Source organism: Suricata suricatta, chromosome 6 (assembly GCF_006229205.1).
Source record: "Suricata suricatta isolate VVHF042 chromosome 6, meerkat_22Aug2017_6uvM2_HiC, whole genome shotgun sequence".
Lineage (NCBI taxonomy): Eukaryota > Metazoa > Chordata > Mammalia > Carnivora > Herpestidae > Suricata > Suricata suricatta.
In genome coordinates this window covers 22,900,251-22,920,548 of record NC_043705.1, presented here as the reverse complement: position 1 = coordinate 22,920,548, position 20,298 = coordinate 22,900,251, and the positions used below count along the sequence as shown (strand labels likewise).

The 20,298-nt window shown below is 37.2% G+C and overlaps 1 protein-coding gene, 1 non-coding gene and 1 pseudogene across 7 annotated transcripts in view; 2 read left to right on the top strand and 1 right to left on the bottom strand.

The window, feature by feature from the left end:
• The window catches only part of RAPGEF6 (Rap guanine nucleotide exchange factor 6), a 188,897-nt gene that overhangs the window by 102,575 nt on the left and 66,024 nt on the right, over positions 1-20,298 (top strand). For all 6 annotated transcript variants that reach the window (XM_029941860.1, XM_029941857.1, XM_029941858.1 and 3 more), the window contains 8 exons: positions 838-1,015; positions 3,331-3,467; positions 5,493-5,651; positions 6,248-6,400; positions 10,905-11,069; positions 14,369-14,476; positions 16,445-16,648; positions 19,927-20,035. In XM_029941860.1, coding sequence (XP_029797720.1) covers positions 838-1,015; positions 3,331-3,467; positions 5,493-5,651; positions 6,248-6,400; positions 10,905-11,069; positions 14,369-14,476; positions 16,445-16,648; positions 19,927-20,035 — 1,213 coding nt within the window. The remainder of the gene's footprint in view (positions 1-837; positions 1,016-3,330; positions 3,468-5,492; positions 5,652-6,247; positions 6,401-10,904; positions 11,070-14,368; positions 14,477-16,444; positions 16,649-19,926; positions 20,036-20,298) is intronic.
• LOC115295113 lies at positions 11,654-11,779 on the top strand. The gene has a single exon (XR_003910336.1). It is a non-coding gene; the product is annotated as a small nucleolar RNA SNORA77 (small nucleolar RNA).
• Positions 18,202-18,594, bottom strand: LOC115294150 (annotated as a pseudogene).

Below are 20,298 nucleotides of genomic sequence, written 5' to 3'. Positions count from 1 at the left end.
ATGTTCAACCCATTGTTTCTGTAGCTGCTTCAGTAATCATGCTTTGTCATTTTTAATATGAATCAAGTGAGTATAATATTTAGTTTTACCTAATCATTTCAGAATAATTTTGTTTCCAGTGAGGCATTTTCATTATTTTCTCTGACATTAAAATTAGTTTTTTAGAAATCTCTTAGTTACTTCACAGATATCTGAGACAATATAGTTACAAATATATTTCCAAATTTGAGGTTCTATATATAATTTACTTTAAACATTGGTTGGGATAATCTTAGCTTTTCTTTGCACACTGTTAGATTCAACAAAAAGGTATTGGGACATTGTGAGTATGTGTTCAGTACTTCATAAGTGGTCTATTTTAGCACTTTTCAGTTTTACACTTCTATTCTTAATTTACATGGTTGCCTACTTATGAACTCTGAATCTTTGTGATAAAAGAATATCTTATTTACAACACCCAGCATAGACTGATGGATAACTCATGAAATGATGGTTAGTAAACTGTCTCTTTCCTCCACTTACTAGTTAGGAAATGTTTGACTTTTAAGAAATACACATGTTGGTTGGAAAACAGTTATTTATGCATTTAGTGGTGTTTACATCTCCTGACCATTTTATATTTGTTGGCTCAGATTTGACACCTGAATGTCACACTGTGTAACAGGGAGCCTGTTCTTTTGAAGAGTGAAACCTTTTACAAATAAGTATCATGTTGTTTTTGGTAGAACACAATATTGTCTCATTGTGTATAGTGTTAGGAGGGGTAGTTTTGATTAATTCAGGCTGTGACATAAAATTTTTACAACAAGAATAAGTGATCAAGATTTCTTTCTTTAGGCTACAGAAAGTGAGGTAGGAGATGTAGACTTAACACGTCTTCCAGAAGGACCTGTTGATTCTGAAGATGAAGAAGAGGAAGATGAAGAGATTGATCGAACAGATCCACTACAGGGACGAGATCTTGTTCGAGAATGTCTTGAGAAAGAACCTGCAGACAAAACTGATGATGACATTGGTAAGAAATACATCTGTTCACAGAATTTTATAGTTTAATTCATATATAATTAACCTCCTACTGCATAACTAATTACCTAGAGCTTAGTGGCTTAAAACAACACACATTTATTTTTTCAGAATTCTTGTGGGTCAGGAATTCAGGAGCAGCCTTGCTGAGTGGTCTGGCTCAGTGTCTCATGTACTTGTAGTCAGAATGTCAGCAGGGGTACAGTCCTCTAGCTCAGCCTCTAGCTTCACTGCGCTGAGCTAGAGGAAATACTTCCAAGGTAGCTACTCACATGGCTTGTAGTACGAGGCCTCATTTCCCGGTCAGGTGGGCCTCTTCATAGACTCTTAAATATTCTCACAACATTGCAGTTGGCTTTCCCCAAAGCAGGTGATCAAGGGGAATAGTAAGGCAGGTGCCACATTGTGATTTGGCCTCAGGAGTGGCACACAGCGCAATCCTGATATAATATGGGAGGGGACTGCATAAGATTGTGAATAACAAGAGCTGTAGAGCTGCCTTGGAGGCTGGCTGCCCCAACTTGAGAGCTTGTTTGGAGTTCGTAGCAGGGGAGCACAGCTTTTGGTATACCTTGATGAAAGAACAGTCAGTCATCTCCTATCTAGAAAGTGGATTCTTCAGCTGAGCGCACAGCTTACAGAAATGTGCCCATGGAGCAGTCGGGGAGGAAGGGGACGCCCGCCTAGTCAGCCAGATCATCTGAATCAGTTCTGGTGATTATTGGGGTGATAGATGTCACAGCCATATAACCCTCACATTATGGCTCCTCCAGTTGATAAAAGCTTGACTGCATTAAAGTAATTTCCTCCTTATGTCCACGAGATATTTAAAATATAGTATATCAGTGTCTGATGTCTAGCTTTTCTTTATATTAAATATTATCAGAAGTCACAGTTTTACTTCTAGCTTGAAAAAATATGTTTAGGTGTAATTTGTGAATAAAAGTTTATGAATTTTACCTTTTGTAATTTATTAAAGAACTCATTACTTTGAGAGGTTGAATAATACTAAAGAACAAAGATTACTGGGATGTCTGGGTGGCTCAGTCAGTTATGCGTCCGGCTTTGGCTCAGGTCATGATCTCACGGTTCGTGGGTTCGAGCCCCGCGTCAGGCTCTGTGCTGACAGCTAGCTCAGAGCCCAGAGTTTGTCTTCTGATTCTGTGTCTTCCTCTCTCTCTCTGACCTTCCCCTGCTCACACTGTCTCTCTCTCTCAAAAATAAATAAAACATTAAAAAAAATAAAAAAACAAAGATTACCTAATGTCATTATAGTGCAAGCAGAGTGGTGCAGTGGGTGAAGCATGCTGGGCCCAGAACCCAGAGGTCCATGGATTGAAATCATCTTCTCCTAGACTCGCTTAGTGTCATTATATATTGTTATGATTCAATTCACATTTTATCTTAAATTTCCCTTCCAGAATAGTCATATTACTGTAATTCAAATCAGAAGATGCTGCTATTAAATAATCATAATCTTTGTGAGTAAAGATCAGTACATTTGAATATTCCTTGCCATTCTAATGACATAATATAGTTAATTAGCTTGCAGATTAGACTCGTGTTATGGACATTGGACAGAAACTGAAAATGCATTTTTAATGATAAAGAATTGTATACTATGCTGTTTGCACAGTTTTTTTAAAAAATTGAAATACAATTTACCTCAGTTATCTGGCCAGATAGCACCTTTTAGTTCTTTCTTTTTCATCCCTTAGCTGACTGCTTGTATGTCTCTTTCTCCCTTATATTTATCTGTATTATTCTTGTATCTGTACCAGGGAATGTTGGTCTAAGGCAGACACTAGACACTCATAAGCATTTGTGAATTATAAAAGAGAGTTTGAAGTTGATTTGACAGTATGGAACTAGAATTCACATTTAACTTTAACTGCTTAATTACTTGTTGACATTTATTAGTAACAGTTGTCTAACTCTAACCCGATAAGAACTAGACAAAAGACTCTTTCACTCATCTGTTAGACTGTAGGACATCACTAACTTAACTACCATGGAGTGACATCTCAGGCTCAGAAAGTTACTGCATTTGAACGTGTGTGTTTTTCTGTTAGGTTGTGAATCTTGGCTATCTTCCAGTTCGCTTGTGTTTTTGTGTGAGTTCGAATACATCTATTAAATCATTGATTCTTTTTTTTAACCAGCAGTCATCTGTACCTTCGTGCCTTTATGTTAGCAGCATAAATTCTTAAGTTGATTAGAAACTTGAGTATTCAGTTCTAGATTTTATTGAATCTGTAAAGTATAGTCTTTAATGATTTCTATACCAAAATTTCTGTGTTTTTATAGAACAGTTACTGGAGTTTATGCACCAGCTCCCTGCTTTTGCGAACATGACCATGTCTGTAAGGAGAGAACTCTGCTCCGTGATGATTTTTGAAGTGGTAGAGCAGGCTGGAGCGGTTATTCTTGAAGATGGGCAAGAGGTAGGTAGCAAATGTTCCATCTTATTTAGTGTGGGAGCTAATTTTTAGGATGATTTAATTTCCTTAAACTTTTGTAAATCCCAACTTATGAAATATATACAATTTTTTACATGAATGTTGAGTTTGGGTTAGTTATAATTTATGAACATACAAGTTTTTATTTCATTTTTGCTTTACTTTATCTTAATTTTTATTTCCCAGCGATGGACATACCTAGCATAGAATAGATGAACATTTATTGAATCAAATTTGTTCTTCTCAAATTAAGTTGTGAGACTTAAGACTTTTTTTAATCATCCTGTTTGTATACCGTTATTTAAAATATTTATTATTTACTTTCTCTATCCATTTTCTGTGTTCTACTTAAAAAAAAAAAAAAGTGAGGAAAATGTATTGATACCTCTGTTTCCTTGGTGGGCTGTGGTCAGTGGAGGCATTTATGTGGTTGCAGTTCTTTGTTAAGAAATGCTTGGCTGGCAACTGTGGGTGGAGGAGGGATGCAGAGACATTGAAAGGCATTACTGCTGCTAGGAGTCACCTCACTGTTTTCTTATCAAACTGAGAAAAATTAATGCTGGCCTATCAATTGATGGAAATTGTCATATACTGTGAATAGGAAGGAATATAAACAGTATTTCTGAAAAATCATTTAGAAATTTTTAACATGGGCCTTGAAGTTTCTCTCCTATTGCACTCGTTGTAAGTATTTTTGTTCAGTACATAAGGTAAACCTCAGAGTTACGCCACAAGATGTTGATGTCAGCATATTTCTAGTAGTAAAAATTAGAAATGACTGAAATAATAATATTTCATATATGTGATTCATGAAACTGGATAGAAGCTCTTTGAAGGCAGAGGCTTTCTCTCTAAGCTCCATTTACATGCTTTCTCCCCATATTCTAAACATCACGCTCAGAGGATATGCTAATGAAAAAAACCTTTTCATGGACACATTAAATTTTCTTAGGAGATAAGAGTATAAGTATTTCAACAATATAAAGTAATTAAAACATAGGAGAGAAACTAAACTTTTAAGAACAACTTTGTAAACAGTGGAGTTTTGAAGAACTCTTCTTGTCTATAAGATTTTGGATTCTCTTAATTTTCCACAGTTTGTCAGCAGAAATTTGGTGTCTGCCTACTTTGTGCTGGGTCCTGTTCTAGACACAGGAAGTATAGTGGTGGAAAATCCTAACACAGTCCCTGTCCTCAAGTAATTTATGTTATCCATAAATTTCATAGTGAGTGAATTTTATATCTGAAATAACCAAACCTCACTTTAAAAAAAATATTTCTTATTGCTACTGATTGTCCTTTAGAAACAATAATCCCGATTTCCCATAAATCACCTTCACACTGTTGAAAGTTTGGGCTGGTAAGAGCTGTGCTAAAGGAGAAAAGTGGTCTTTGACAACAGCATATTGAGTTGTCTTCTAGGAGCATTGTATGTTGCTATATAAATGAAGGCAGTATTTTCTTAACATTAGGAGAAACTTTGAATGTTTTGTCATCGATTCCTTAAAAATCAGAGTTTCTGAATTATTCTCAGCCACCTTTTTTTCCTTTTGAGCGCTTGCTATGTGCCAGGCACTGTGCTAAGCACTTAGTATGCATAAACTCAGTTAAAGGCCCTAAATGGTCTGTTGTTAAGCCCATTTTGGAAATAGAGAAACTGGAATTCTGGAAGGTTATATAACTTGCCCATTGTGACCCAACCAGTTAGTGGCATGGTCTGGATTCAGATTTCAAGATTTGTGGTTTTACTATTATGTAATTTTTCTCTGAGTGTTTGGTCAATTATGAAAGTTCCCTGATGTCATTTGGTGACTGAAAGAAGACAGTAAAATAAGCTTTATTAGTTTGTGTAGTTGGGCATTGAGTGTTCTTTGACAAAGTTTAAAGTAATATGTAATCAAACCTCTTTTTTTTTTAAATTATACAAATTCTATATGTTGATTATTTTTCAAATTTAACATCTAACTATATTTTTAAAAGGATTCGTAAAACCTGTCTTTTTCTCTCTAGCTTGACTCATGGTATGTTATTTTAAACGGCACTGTAGAAATCACTCATCCAGATGGAAAAGTTGAAAATCTCTTTATGGGAAATAGTTTTGGAATTACTCCCACTCTGGATAAGCAGTACATGCATGGAGTTGTTAGGACTAAAGTAGATGATTGTCAGGTAAGTGTAGCTGTTTGGTCTTGTAACTCTTGTGTGTTCATTTGAAATGGGTGAGCCTGTTTTTTCTTCCTCAGAATAAAATAGCTTGACTTGAGACTTGGGAGTTGTCAAGCACTCACAGTTAATAAAGGAAACTAAATTTTATGTCTGACTCAGATATTTGTGGATTTGAATAAAGGATAAATTTTTAGAAGGAAACATTCACAGTGTTGGTTTGTTAAATTTCTATCTGGCATTTGCCAGCTTAGTCCTTTTTCTTTTCTTTTTTTTTTTTTTTTTTTTAAGTAAAGGAAAGAAATAGGAACTTCTGAGTTGTTTGTTTCTAACTTACTCCTGCTTCATGTTTTCTTTGCCTAGTGTCAGTTTTGAGAGTAGACGTCCACTTCTCCTTTTAGAGCAGAATTCAGATGGATTTGACTTCTTTGGTCTCTTTGTATGTGAATTATTTCACCTTGATTTTTTATTAGGAATTAAAGGGCTTGAGTAAAAAAGAACTGATGCCGCTCGATTTCTTACCTTTGTGCTCTGCCTTGGTACATAGTGATGTATTTATGTACTACAGGTTCATTAATTGTCCCCATGTTATTCTCGGACAGTTTGTCTGCATAGCCCAGCAGGATTATTGGAGAATTTTAAATCATGTGGAGAAAAATACCCATAAAGTTGAGGAAGAGGGAGAAATTGTTATGGTGCATGAACACCGTGAACTAGATCGGAGTGGAACCAGGAAAGGACACATCGTAATCAAGGTGGGTGCTTTTATTTATTATTTTAGTTACTGACAGAATAGAGCTTTCATTTTGCCTAAAAGACTTTGAACCACTTTTTCAGTTGCAAGGTAATTCATTAACAATAGAATCAAACTTAAGCAAATGTGTTGGTTCTTTTCCTTTTTTCTGCACTGGTTTGTACACATTTTAATAATGAAGAGTGACACTGCCATTTAATATCACTATGGACAGGATATTATTTTAGAATATACCGGTCAAAGCTTTTCAAATTTACTTTATGATCAGTTGATAAGAGGAGTTAATTTCCTCAAAGACAGCAGTAATTAGAAACAAAGCAGAATATGATAGGACTACTCATAAAGGTATAAAAAATAATATATGAAGGTACAGAGTGCTTACTGGATATTTATGGCTTTAAATAGACATTATTTTCTCTGACACTCATTTTTCTTATCTGAGAACAGGAATGATATGACAGGCCTTTATTGGGGGCTAAATGAGGTAAATCAGAAGCCTTATTAGCACATTGTGGAGTCTGATGATCCCCATACTATTTTTTCTGGTTCCCTTTCTCCCCTACCCTTTACCCATTTGCTCCTTGCCTCCTTTCCCCCACCCATCCCCTTCTCTACCCTGTCTCTTTGAAGACCTCCACATGTAAAATAGAGAAATTATAGTTGAAAGAGGAAATAAAACATATAACCATTTCTCTTTCCAAGCTAGTCCAAGTTGCAAAATTAGTAAATGTGTTATTATTCATTACAAATGCTTGAACTTATTTTCTAATGTGAAGGACTGATATCAGGTCCATTTTTCCCAGGAGTCAGGCTTTTCTATAACACTTTTTCTTTTCCTAAACTGATAAATTTAAGCTTTCTCTTGTAGAAAAGGTGAACATATGGGTGGTTTGCCGTAGGCTATCTTTTTATGGGGGCTCATGTTTTTTAATTCTTTATTTTTTAATAATTGCAAACTTAGAGAATAGTTGCAAGGACAGTATGAAGAGCTCCCTCCCTGAGATTCCCCAGCTCTTAACATGTCACTGCGTCTTCTCCATTATCGCCAGTCTTTTCCTGAACCATTTGAAAGCAATCTGCACATGTGATGCTTCCTAACTCTGAATATTCCATTGTATATTTCCTAAAAACAAGAATACTCTCCTACATAAACACCATAGAACCTTAAAGTTGAGAAACGAAAATTGGTAAAGTACAACCTTTCAGCCTGTTTAGATTTTCACCAACTATCCCAACAATGGCTCTCTTTCCTTTCTTATCCAGGATCTTATCCAGGAACACAGTTGGATTTAGTTGTTATGTCACTTTTTTCTACTCCAGTAACAGTCTTTCCCTGTTCATATTCTCATTAGTCTTAAAGAATACATACCTTTTATTATTTAGTGTCATCCTTAGTGTGGATCTTCCCAGTGTTTCCTCATGACCAGACTCAAGTCATGCTTTTCTGGCCCACAGAAATGATGTATTTTTCTCTGTGCATCATGTCAATCACCTGGTCATGTTGATGTCTGTCTGCCAAGTTTCTTAACTGTAAAGTCACCATTTATCCTTTGTAATTGATAAGTGTTTAGATGAGAGATGTTCTGCAATTGTGTCAATATGTCATGCAAACTTCTGTTTACCAGTCTTGCATTGAATCATGCCTAAAATGGTGATCTTTGGGGCGCCTGGGTGGGTCGTTCAGTTAAGCGTCCAACTTTGGCTCAGGTCATGATCTCTCACAGCTCATGAATTTGAGCCCCGTGTCTGGCTCTGTGCTAACAGCTCAGATAAAACAGGGGCACCTAGGTGGCTCAGTTGGTTGAACTTTTGACCTCAGCTTAGGTCATGATCTCACAGTTTGTGGATTCAAGCCCCATGTCAAGCTCTGTGCAGACAGCTCCGAGCCTGGAGCCTGCTTTGGATTCTGTGTCTTCCTTTCTCTCTACCCCTCCTCAGCTCACGCTTTGACTCTCCCTCCCTCCCTCCCTCTCTCAAAAGTAAATAAACATTAAAAAATTTTTTTGGTAAATAAAATTTATTGTCGTTTTCCCATAAGGATGAACATTCTCTTCTCCTCCCATTAATTCATTTATACTGCCGTGGATTTGTGTGTTATACTCTCTATCATTGTTGATCCATTGGTCAAGTTGTCCCAGATTTGGTGGGACCTTCATAAGGCTGATTCTGTCCTCTTTTGACATGTCCCCATTGGTTTTTAACAGCTTTTTTATTATCTGCAAAACATGGTACTCCAGGCTCATCTTGTGCTTTTCCTTTTCCAGCTTTGGAATCAGCCATTTCTCTAGAGAGCCTTAGATCCTACTAGTGGAGGACAGTATTTTTTAAAAGTTTATTGATTTATTTTGAGAGAAGGAGTGCAGCAGCGGAGCAGTGGAAGTAGAGAATCCCAAGCAGCAAGTTTCACCCTGTCAATGCAGAGCCTGACACAGGGCTCGATCCCACAAACTGTGAGATCATGACATGAGCTGACATCAAGAGTCAGATACTTAACCGATTGAGCCACCCAGACACCCCGAGAATAGCATTTAAAAGCTAAGGTTGGGGGTACCTGTCTGGCTCAGTCATTGGAGCATGTGGCTCCTGATCTCAGGGTTGTGAGTTCGAGCCCACTTAAAAATCTGTTTTGTTTTGTTTTGTTTTGTTTTGTTTTGTTTTGTTTGCTAATCCAAGATCTGAGGGCTTACTCTGTTTGTTACTTTGTAGGTGTCATTGCTTCTAGAGTCTCTCATCAGACAGAGCTAGGAAATCTATGTACATATGTATTACATTGCATTCACATCTGTAACATTGTGTATGTCCCCGTCTATCTCTTTGTAATAATTATAAGTTTATAACAGTACTCCCAGTTCTGATACCATAGTTTTGCTTATCCTTTCCCTTCTTATATTTGTAAATACTTTGTCCAATCAGTGGCTCTTGTTAGGTTATTTGTATTTACTTACTTGCTTGTCATAACCAGTCTCTGTCCTGCGAGTGTAACTGTGCCGGTCATCTCCTTGGCCTGCCACCTTTGCTCCCCATGGCTCCCAGAATCCCACCTTGTTGGATACTAGTGAGCCCTTTGGTGACATGCCTCTGCATGACTGTGGGGCTCACCTTTAAATGCAGTTCTGAATATATGCCTTAGTCTCAACAGGTATCCTGCCCCAGTGTTTAGCTAGTCAGAATAATGGCCTTTCTTTAATATGTTTCTCAGTTCCTTCAGATTTAAAGGCATCAAGTAGAGGTGCACCTGGGTGGCTCAGTTGATTAAGCATTTGATTCTTGATTTTGGCTCAGGTCATGATCTCACAGTTCATGAGTTCCAGCCCTGTGGTAGGCTCTGCTCTGACAGCATGGAGCCTGCTTGGGATTCTCTCTCTGTCTCTCTCTCTCTCTTCCCCTCCCCTTCTTGAGTGCACACTCATGTGCTATCTCTCAAAATAAAGAAATAAGAAAAAATAAAGATTTCAAAGCAAGATTGGCCTGTGAATGATAAACCCAATGTAGTACTTTTTGACTTAGAATGTTGTGAAGAGTAGAAGAATAGAAATGACCTGTGGTTACCTTGCCCCTTAAATAAGTTATATGAACACTCTTAGTTTGACTTTCTTCTAGAGAAGTGATTTGCATGCCTTTTGTTTTTTCAATAAATTGTTAGATAACATGGTTCATATAAATGTATGTTTACCATACAGTTATTCTGACCAATGAAATTGGATAAATGCAACAAATTGAAATTAGCAGTTATGGACATAATTTGTTTTTTATATTTGGTTTAACATCTGGTTTGTTTTTATATTTGTTCTCTCTATACACGTAGGAAAAGGCTGCAAAGGTAATAAATTTTAACATTGATTCAGAAGCTCAAAGCAGGGCAGTAGACAAATGTTTACATTCCTTTTTATAAACTTGGAAACAGGCAAGTGTTTAAAATGCTGAATTAATGTGAAAACTATATATAGAACTTCTGTTTCCTTTCAAGATGGTGAACTAGTATGGAGAAACCATTGAAGAAGAAACTTCTTTTCTAGGAAGTTAAAACAGTGAAACACACTGTCTTTAATTAGTGTATTGTTTCTTTATCCTGGGGCAGAAGAGATTTAAGGATAATTAAATTTGGATGAAAACTGCCTTTTTTTTTTTTTTTAATTCAAGTTTAACTCGCACTTCTTCCCTCTGGTGCCGTCATCTCCCCATTTCTACCAGTTGTACAAAAATGGCTTTCCTGCCATTTTTCAATTCAGAAGCATTGCTGTGATAAAATGCCAGGAAAAATAGCTACAACTGAGTAAATGCTTTTGGATATTTTTATTCCTCGCCTTTTCTGTCTTCTTGCCTCTAGGTGCTGGTGGATTACAACTTAGAAAGACTACCTTCTCCAGTGTTAAATGTTTTAAGGGTGAAACTCTACTTTGAGAACTTGTGTAATAGAGTGACTACAAAGGGGAGTACTCCGTAGAGGTCTTTGTTTTCTGAGCTATTTGTTTATTTTATAATCTTTTCTGTCCTTGGATTTTTAGGCAACACCTGAGCGTCTCATCATGCACTTAATAGAAGAGCATTCTATTGTGGACCCAACTTATATAGAAGATTTCCTACTGACTTATAGGACATTTCTTGAAAATCCTTTGGATGTTGGGATCAAACTGTTGGAATGGTTTAAAATTGACAGCTTAAGGGATAAGGTTGGTTTTATACATATGAAGGGCATGAAAATGATTTTAACCTTTAAATTTTATTTGTAAAGCCTTTTGCAGTTGATTCTTATTTTGATAACAAGATTCACTTCACCTAAAAAACTTACCTCTACTTAGTTTTGTGACAAAACAGCATGTTAAAAGTGGAAATAAGCCTTAAAAGTTAAAAATTGAAATAGCCTGTGATATAGCTATAAACTCAGAAAACATGATAGCTGCATGAGAGTTAATAAAACACTTAAAAGGCGATTCATAGTTTAGAAAGACTATTCACCAAGTAAATTATTTTCAAGTGACCTCAGATTGTAAGCCCAGAACAGCAATGTATTGATTTGGGGGGTTTAGACTTTTATCATCATTTTAAAACAATTTGTCTTTTTGTCCTTAATATATCCCTGCAGTGACTTGTTTTAAATTTACCTTTGAATTTTTTTTTTTTTTTTGCGTTAAACAGTTTGCTATTGTAAATAGATTATCTTACCTTGTTTCATGGAGTGTGTACATTTATTGAAAAGACTAGCAGCATGTCAGCAAATTGATAGGAAGTTAGTTATTTTAAGAAAAATAGACTCGCAGACTCACTCTGCACCTGGCTGCAGCCCCAGGCGGGTGCTTTTTCTGTCTGCCAGAGTAACATCCCAGGGTGCTGTGACCACCTTGACCTGTCAAGGGTGATGCAGTTGTCTGGGGACACGGTGCTTCTGGGGAGTGAGCTGGCCATCAAGGCCCCAAGCACATGCTCACTGGCCTGGCCTCACAGCACCCAGGCTGGCAGTCAAGTAAAACCAAAGGGGCCTCAAGAGGTTTTTACTGTCACCTGCTTACTTGGGGCCTGATGATGGCTGCCCTAGCAAGTGACCTGATAAGACTGAGCTGCTTGACAGTGGTCCTAGGTGTGAGCTCTTATTTGGGTGACCCTGCAGTCTGCCTTGGCGGGCACATGGTGAAGTGGCCTGCCCTTCATAGGAGGCACATAGGGTGGGCTGGGGAGAGTGGTGCTTCTCGGTTTTCTTACTTTGTCCCAAAAAAAGAAAAAAAAAAAAAAAAGAAAGAAAGAAAAAATAGAAGGGCCATAATTGCTTGCTTGGTGTATCTTTCTGAGTTATATTCTAAAGGAAATAATTAGTTGTGGCTAGACTGTGGAATTCTGTTGTTTAGGAAACGAAAGTGTTCAGAATTACAGGGTTGCCTCCCCGCCCCCACCCCTAATGCCCTTTGGAGTTATATATAGGTAATTCAGTTGCTGAACAAATAAAAGCATGTTAAATAAAGAATGAGCAAAAATATAAGTGAGGGAAAACTAGATATTTACATGCAAAAGAATAAAATTGGACCTTTACCTCACATCATACACAAAATTAACTCAAAATAGATTAGTGACCAATAAATATAAGAGCTAACACTATAAAACTCTTAAGAGAGTTAAAGTCATTGACTATATTAAACTTTTTTTTATTCTTATGTATTGTTTAAATCCTTTGTGGTGATCATATGCTATTTTTATACAAACCTTTCTTTCTTTTAAAACTTAAAAAAAAAATCGTGACCTTGAATTTGGCAGTGGTTTCTTACATATGATATTCAGAGCACACAAAACAAAGGAGAAAAAAACATAAACTGAATTTCATGAAAATTAAAATAGTAAATTAAAAGGAAAAACATGGAATGGGAGAATATATTTGCAAATCTTCTGATAAGGGTCTCATGTACAGAATGTGTAAAGAACCCTTATAGTCCAAAAACAAAAATACAACACAACATAGAAATAGACAGAAGGCTATGGGGTGCCTGGGTGGCTCAGTTGGTTAAGCATCCAACCTCAGCTCAGGTCATGATCTCACGGTTCCTAAGTTTGAGCCCCACATTGTGCTGACAGCTCAGGGCCTGGAGCCTCCTTCAGATTCTGTGTCTTATTCTCTATCTGCCCCTCCCCCATTTGTGCTCTATCTGTCTCTCAAAAATAAGTATTAAAAAAAAAAAATCAAAGAAAAAAGAACTAGATAAAGGGCTTGAGTAGAGAATTTTCCAAAGCAGATACTTAAATGGCTAGGAAACACATGAAAAAGATGTTTAAGGAGTACCAGGCTGGCTAGTTGGTGAAGCATGCAACTTTTGATCTTGGGGTTAGGAGTTCAAGCCCCATGTTAGGAGTAGAGATTATATAAAAAACTAAAATCTTAAAAAAATTCAACATTGTTTATTAAAGGCAAATGCAAATTAAAAACCACAGTGAGAGGGGCGCCTGGGTGACTCTGACTCGATTTCGGCTCAGGTCATGATCTCTCATTTTTTGGTTTTGAGCCATGTGTGTTGGGCTCTGCGCTTCCAGTGCAGAGCCTTCTTGGGATTCTCTCTCCTCTCTCTGCCCTCCTGCATGTGTGTACCTTCTCTCTTTCAAAAATAAACATTAAAAAGAAAAAGCTTAAAAAAAAAAAAAAACAGAGTGAGATCCTGCTTCACACCTGCTAGGATGGCTTTTCAGAAAGGAAAGGAAATAACCAGCACTGCCAATGATGTGACTGGAGAAGATGACATTCTCATACATTGTTGGTAGTAATATAAAATGTTACAGCTGCTCTGGAAAACAGTTTGGAATGTCTTCAAAAAGTAAAAGAGAATTAGAGTATCACCTGGCATTTACTCTCAGTATTTGTTCAGAAGAACTGAAAGTAGATGTGCAAACAAAAATTTCTGTAGTGCTGTTCATAGCACTGTTTCCTCTAGCCAAAAGGTAGAAACAACCTGAATGTCTATTAATGGATGGCTAAACAAAATATGGCATGGCCATAATGAAGTATTAATTCAGCCATAAAAAGGAATGTAGTACATAATGCAACATGGATGAATCTTGAAAACATAATTCTAAGTGAAAGAAGCCAGACACAAAAGGTCACGGTTTGTATGACATTCAACATAGAAGAGAGAGGAAAGAATGTGAGATGACTGACTCCTTAATGGGTGATAAAAATGTCCTGGAGGTAGGTAATGGTGACAGTTGCACACCATTTTAAATGTACTAAATGCCACTGAATTGTGTATCTTAAAGTGGTTTAAATCACAGGCTTGTGTTTTCTCACTGTGGGTACCATCTTGGCTCTCTGTGTTGCTTGTGGACCCAAGGAAGCAAAACCTCAGACCAAACCACAGCTGTCTGCTGTGTGCAGGATAGGGGCGAAGGGGCTGGCCGTGAATCTCAGTTCCCCCTCAGTTTGGGACATGCTTTTGCAGTATATTTCCGCAGAAAGAATGCCTCTCATAACTCTGCCGTCTCCTTCATGTTTCCACAGGTAACACGGATTGTGTTATTATGGGTAAATAATCATTTTAATGATTTTGAAGGTGATCCTGCTATGACTCGATTTCTGGAGGAGTTTGAAAAAAATCTGGAAGATACAGTAAGACTCAAGAATTTATCTTCTTCATGGTTCAGGGATTTTCCTCATCCTCAAATAACAGCAATTCAGAACACCTTTCATTCTCTCCTGTGTCCTGAATATCTGCTCTGAGAACTTTGAAATTTATAGTTTTGGTTTTGCTCATTCTCTGCCATTAAGCCAAGAAATCAGGCTTTTTCCTGACTCTTCTGTGTTCGTTTGAAGGCTAATAATGTTGCTATCTCTAGTCACCTAGGCTTAGGAACTCTAGTTTATATGTGGGCCCCCTCTTCATCTGCCTTGAATTCCCTGGTCAAGATGTCCATTCAGTTGATAGTCACCTGGGTCACTAATTTTGACATACACCGATCTCCTACAGCCCCTCTCTCTCAGCCATTTCTTTTTCACTCCACATTGAGGCCCTCATTTCATTATTAAGAACTAATTTTAGTTCTAGTATTTCTTTGTTCTAGCAGTTCTGTATGGCCAGAGATTGTTTTTAAGCCACAAATAAAATGAATATTTCTATCCTTGTAAATAAACTAATGTGCTTCCTACCAGAGTAATTCCTCATCTGTATATTCAGGTCCCTCACCTACATCTTCATCTTTTTTCTGTGTACCCTTGATTTTATTAGCCAACCAGATTATTTTATATTCTTTACTAATTTTCTCAAACTTCATTTCTCTGCTTCTACTCTTGGTACGTGAACTCTGTGCAACCTTCAAGGCGTACTTTACATATCAGATCTACATTAGACTTTCTGAGTTTCCCTTCTGCATGTGATTTCACTTGTTCTAAATATATAGCACCTAAGATAATCCTCTCAAGGTTCTGTTAACTTTGACAGTGACTATTTATAATTCGTTTGCTCTATCAAATATAAAACTATGATTTGGAACTGAATTGTCTGCTCCAAGCACCTTGAGATCTTAGGAAGTAAATTAATAATACAGCTCAGGAGTTAGATTGCCTGAAATAGCATTCAGAGTGTACCACATGTTAGATATGTGAACTTGGACAAGTTGCGTAACCTTCTTATGCCTCAGTTGTCTTATTTTATGTATAGTAGTCCCTAGTTTATGGGTATTGTAACAGGATTATAATGAGCTGTAATGAATGTAACCATCTGAAAAGAAAACCTGTCACATAGCAAATGCCCAAGAACCATTGATTTTACTCAGATTATAAGTAGATGAAGTTGAACAAAGGGACACTGTGGCAGATTGTTGTCCGTTTCCTATCTTTCAGTTCTCTAGGCTTCCCAGCAGCACTCTAGCTCTGTGCAGAACGGGAAGAATGATCAGAGGCTGGGGGGCTTGATTGAGAGGCCATAGGAGCTCACCACCATCATTTGGGTTTTCCATTGCTGACTATGTAGGTAGTCATGGGCTAATGGAAAATGGAAATTGCCTTACAATTGTGGTGATCATTTTTGGTAATCATTCATGTATCAGGTATTTATTAAATTCTACCTTATACTCCAAGATGTTGCAAAGGATCAGAACAGGTGTAAGGTTTGGCCCCTGCCTTGAAAAAACTTGAGCAGCTTTTTATGGAGATATACACATGTTATGCTGTTGGAGAATAGTTGAATATTAAATTGGTGTTAAAACCTGGAAGTTAGAAAATTATCAGGTTTAAAAAAGACCTAAAATAATAGAGGAATAATGTGCCTGGAAGAGGTAGAGACTTGAATGTGTCTTTGACTGTTAGGCATTATTCGGAAGGGTGGTTCAAGCCCTGCAAGGTATTAAATGAAGGTTTGTCAAGATTCTGGGTTGATATAACAGCCAGGAGATAAGCAAGATAGTACAAGAGTAGAAGATTCACGCCACGAGGATTAATTTTTGGTCTTCCCTTTCTAAATGGGATGTCATTTTGAAATCTCTTCTAACCTTCTAACCCTGATAATTTTAGGTGATTTTTAAAAGCCTATAGGAGTAGAGACATGCATTTATATACATTCTACTCTTTTTTGATTTTCAGAAAATGAATGGTCATCTTCGGTTATTGAATATTGCCTGTGCTGCAAAGGCCAAGTGGAGGCAGGTTGTGCTGCAAAAGGCTTCCCGGGAGTCCCCTCTGCATTTCAGCCTTAACGGAGGAAGTGAGAAGGGATTTGGTATTTTTGTTGAAGGAGTAGAACCTAGTAGCAAAGCTGCTGATGCCGGACTGAAACGTGGTGATCAGGTAAATAATTACACAGCTGCTAGAATTAAAGCCTTTTTATAACTAAAATGTCTGATACTTTCTTACTCATGTGATACTTCTTCAAGTCAGCATAGGACCAGTTTAAGGAAATTTAATTAAACATTAAAATGTAAGTTGCCAAAGATTGCTATAAATAATGCGTTCAGCTTAAGTAGTGTTCATATGCTAACAGAACTACGTCCATAAGCAGAGGAGGCCGGGCGAGGGACTAGGAAAAAGAAGGAGACACTGGGAGGGTGGTGGTGGGGATTCATTCTCTCCGGATAGGCATTAGGTAACTATAGAGCAGTGTGTTCCAAAATGTGATTCCTGACACCTTGTTACTAAAAAATGCAATTCCTAAGCCTCCCGCAGTTCTTCTAAGTGTACTAGTGACATTCTCCCGTGATGAGGTCCAGGAATCTGTATTTTTAACAGAGCTCTCTAGGTGATCCTCATGCACACCAAAGAGTAATTTTTCAAATTTAGCTGAATCACTTGGGAAGGGCATGTTTTCCTGTTTTAAAATTTTGTTTGTTCATTTATTCATTTAGAGTATGGCTTTATTTGACTTTTAACTGAACCATACTAGCACTTTTCTTTTAAATTATGAATGCATCCGCATCGTAAAAAGTTGTGCATTGCAGAGCAGTGCTTTTCAGGTGAGAGGGATTTTCTCCCCCAGGAGACATTGGGCGTGTCTGGAGGTAGTTTTGATTCTCATGACGGGCAAGTTAACTCCTAGCAGATAGTAGCTAGAGGCCAGGGATGCTGCTAAGCAGCCTCCAGCACCCCACAGCAGGGCAGCCTCAGGACAGAGACTTATCCAGCCCAAATACCAAGAGTGCATGGGTTAAGAAGCTGATTTGAAATTGTAATGATCCCTTTCTTCCACTAAGGGAACTTTATAAAACAGAGTTCTAGGCCTAATCCCCACACCATTCGTTAACAGTATCTATTAGGTAGAATTCCAGAATCAGTGTATTTAATGTTCTACTGTTTTAAACGCATTTAAGCATCTCATTCTTCACACACACACACCAAAAAAACCCAACAAAATGAGATTATTTCATTTTTGGGAGGAAATTATCAGCTTTTTACTTCTTCCTTCAGTCTTCTCAATTGTTAAAATTATCTGAAATTTTAGATCTAGATTATTAAGTCATTTTTATTTATTTTTTTTTTAAGTTTATTATTTTGAGAGAGAGAGGGACAGAGTGTGAGCAGGGGGAGGGGCAGAGAGAGACGGGGAGACAGAGTCTGAAGCAGGCTCCAGGCTCGGAGCTGTCAGCACAGAGCCCGACTTGGGGCTTGAACTCCCAGACTGAGAGATCATGACCTGAGCTAAAGTTGGATGCTTAACCGACTGAGCCACTTAGGCGCCCCCTATTAAGTCATTTTTAACATGATTTATCTTTTGAGAATACTTTTGACATTGGCGTTAAGTTTTGGGGAGTTATCACTAATAACCGTGTAGACATTTATACCTTACTTTTTTTTTTCTTTATTTAATAAAGTTTTATTTTCCAAAATGTACAATTGGTGGGATCTGTTCATGCATCTTCACCAGCAGCTGGGGCATCTCCGCCCTTGGTGTTTCTGGTGTAAATTACATGGCTCTGTGCTTTGAAACCAGTTTAGTAAGTCCTTTACTAAGGGGCTCCTGAAGGGCCACCCTGGCTAGGAAACCTCAAATCTTCAGTCTCTCAGAAATGACAGCTGGAGTAATAAGCTTGTAATTGGGAACTTCCTTACAGAGTTTGCAGTATTTTGCTTTGTCAAACAGGGCCAGGTTCTTGAGCTTGTCCCGATCCTTGCCTTTGGACCACTTCTTCTTTTTGGCCTTGCCCCCAGATTTCTTTACTGGGTCTTTGTCTTTTTTGGCTGATTTTCCGGCATCTTCCTTCTTCTTGTCGTCCTTGGGGGGCATAGCGAAGCCCAGAGAGCAGTGGACAGCCCTTCAGCCTTGCTAAGGTGTCGGACAAAAAGGCTATACCTTACTTTCTTATTGATGTCATTGATCACCTCCATTTCATCTGTGCCACATGCCCCCTTGGTGATTCATTGCACTGGTGTCTTTTGGTGTATAATGCTTTTGTTTAGCAGAGTATAAAATTCATTGTTCACAGTTATTTATCCCTCAGAGCGTTGATGTTCTAGAAAAGTATCACATCATCTTAGTATGACCCAAAAGAAGTCCAAACCAGCCTTTATTTTTTCTTTCCTAGCTTCCTTTGTCTCCCTTCCCCCTTAACTGCACAGTGATGCTTATAGATTCTTTGTCCAATGTCTTTGAAATTCAAAATTTTCCTTGGGATATGTTAAAAAAAATAGATCATCTTTTGCATGATGCTAAATGAGCCATTCAGTGTTGTAGACTCAAGACTGCTTTCAACTGTGCATTTTACTTCTGTGATTTCTTTTTCTTTTCATATTTTCTCAGTCCTTTTTTTTACTGTGTTGGCATCATTGTGTCAATCCCTGATCTATGTCCTCTATTCTGGTTTTCTTTTTTTTTTCTCATTATGTTTGTCTCTTTATTCTTTTTCGTTAGAATTAGTATTTTTTTAAATAAGCTTTGTATATGATTTGGAGGTGTAGCCAGGTTTGGGAAGCCTTCTGTGAAAGGTCAGCATATCATGTGGAAGAACTCATTGCAGTTGTATACTTGCTGCTTTCTGACTTCCTGATTCAACATCAGCAAATGATAGTAGATGGTTTAAAGTGTCACTTTTGAATGAATTCTCTTTGAAAAGCAATAAATTTGCATTTAGAACATTTTAGTAAAATTTGCACATACATGCATAAGCACTAATTTTTATGAGCTGATATATCATGATTTAAATTTTTCCTTCATATATAGAGGCACCTGGTTGGCTCAGTGGTTAAGTATCTGACTTTGGCTCAGGTCATGATCTCACAGTTCATGAGTGTGAGCCCCGCATTGGGCTCTGTGCTGACAGCTCAGAGCCTGGAGCCCGCTTCAGATTCTGTGTCTTCCTCTCTCTCTGCCCCTCCCCTGCTTGTGCTCTATCTCTCCCAAAAATAAACATTTAAAAAAATTCTTTTTGAAATTATCCTTCATATATAAACCATTGTTTAAAAAAAAATTCTTAACTTTCATCTCAGAGGGAATGAACTTCCAAAAAAATGTTTTTAGTATAGAATATAGAGGGAAAAAATTAAGTGTTTTTGTTAAGTGTCATTTTTTTCACCATTAAACTTAAGGTTGCAGAAATAGCTAATACTGCTTCTTTCTAATTTGTGTTTTTCTCAAGATAATGGAAGTAAATGGACAAAACTTTGAGAACATTACATTTGCAAAGGCCCTTGAAATTTTAAGGAATAATACGCACCTTGCACTTACTGTGAAGACCAACATTTTTGGTGAGTTTTGTTGTAAAAACAGGGTTATTTTGTTTTGTTTTTGTTTATTGAATTTGTATTTTTGGTAATGAAAAATTCATCAATGAGAAGGAAAAGAATAAAATGTAAATATGTTTCTCTTTGAACTCTTTGAACATTTTTAGGAACTTTAGTGTTGATGTATAGTTATTATTATGTATTCTAGGTTTTTCATTTTTCATCATTTCCATTATTTTGGTATTTTAGAAATAAGTTTTAAAAGAGGTGTATATGTACATTTGGTT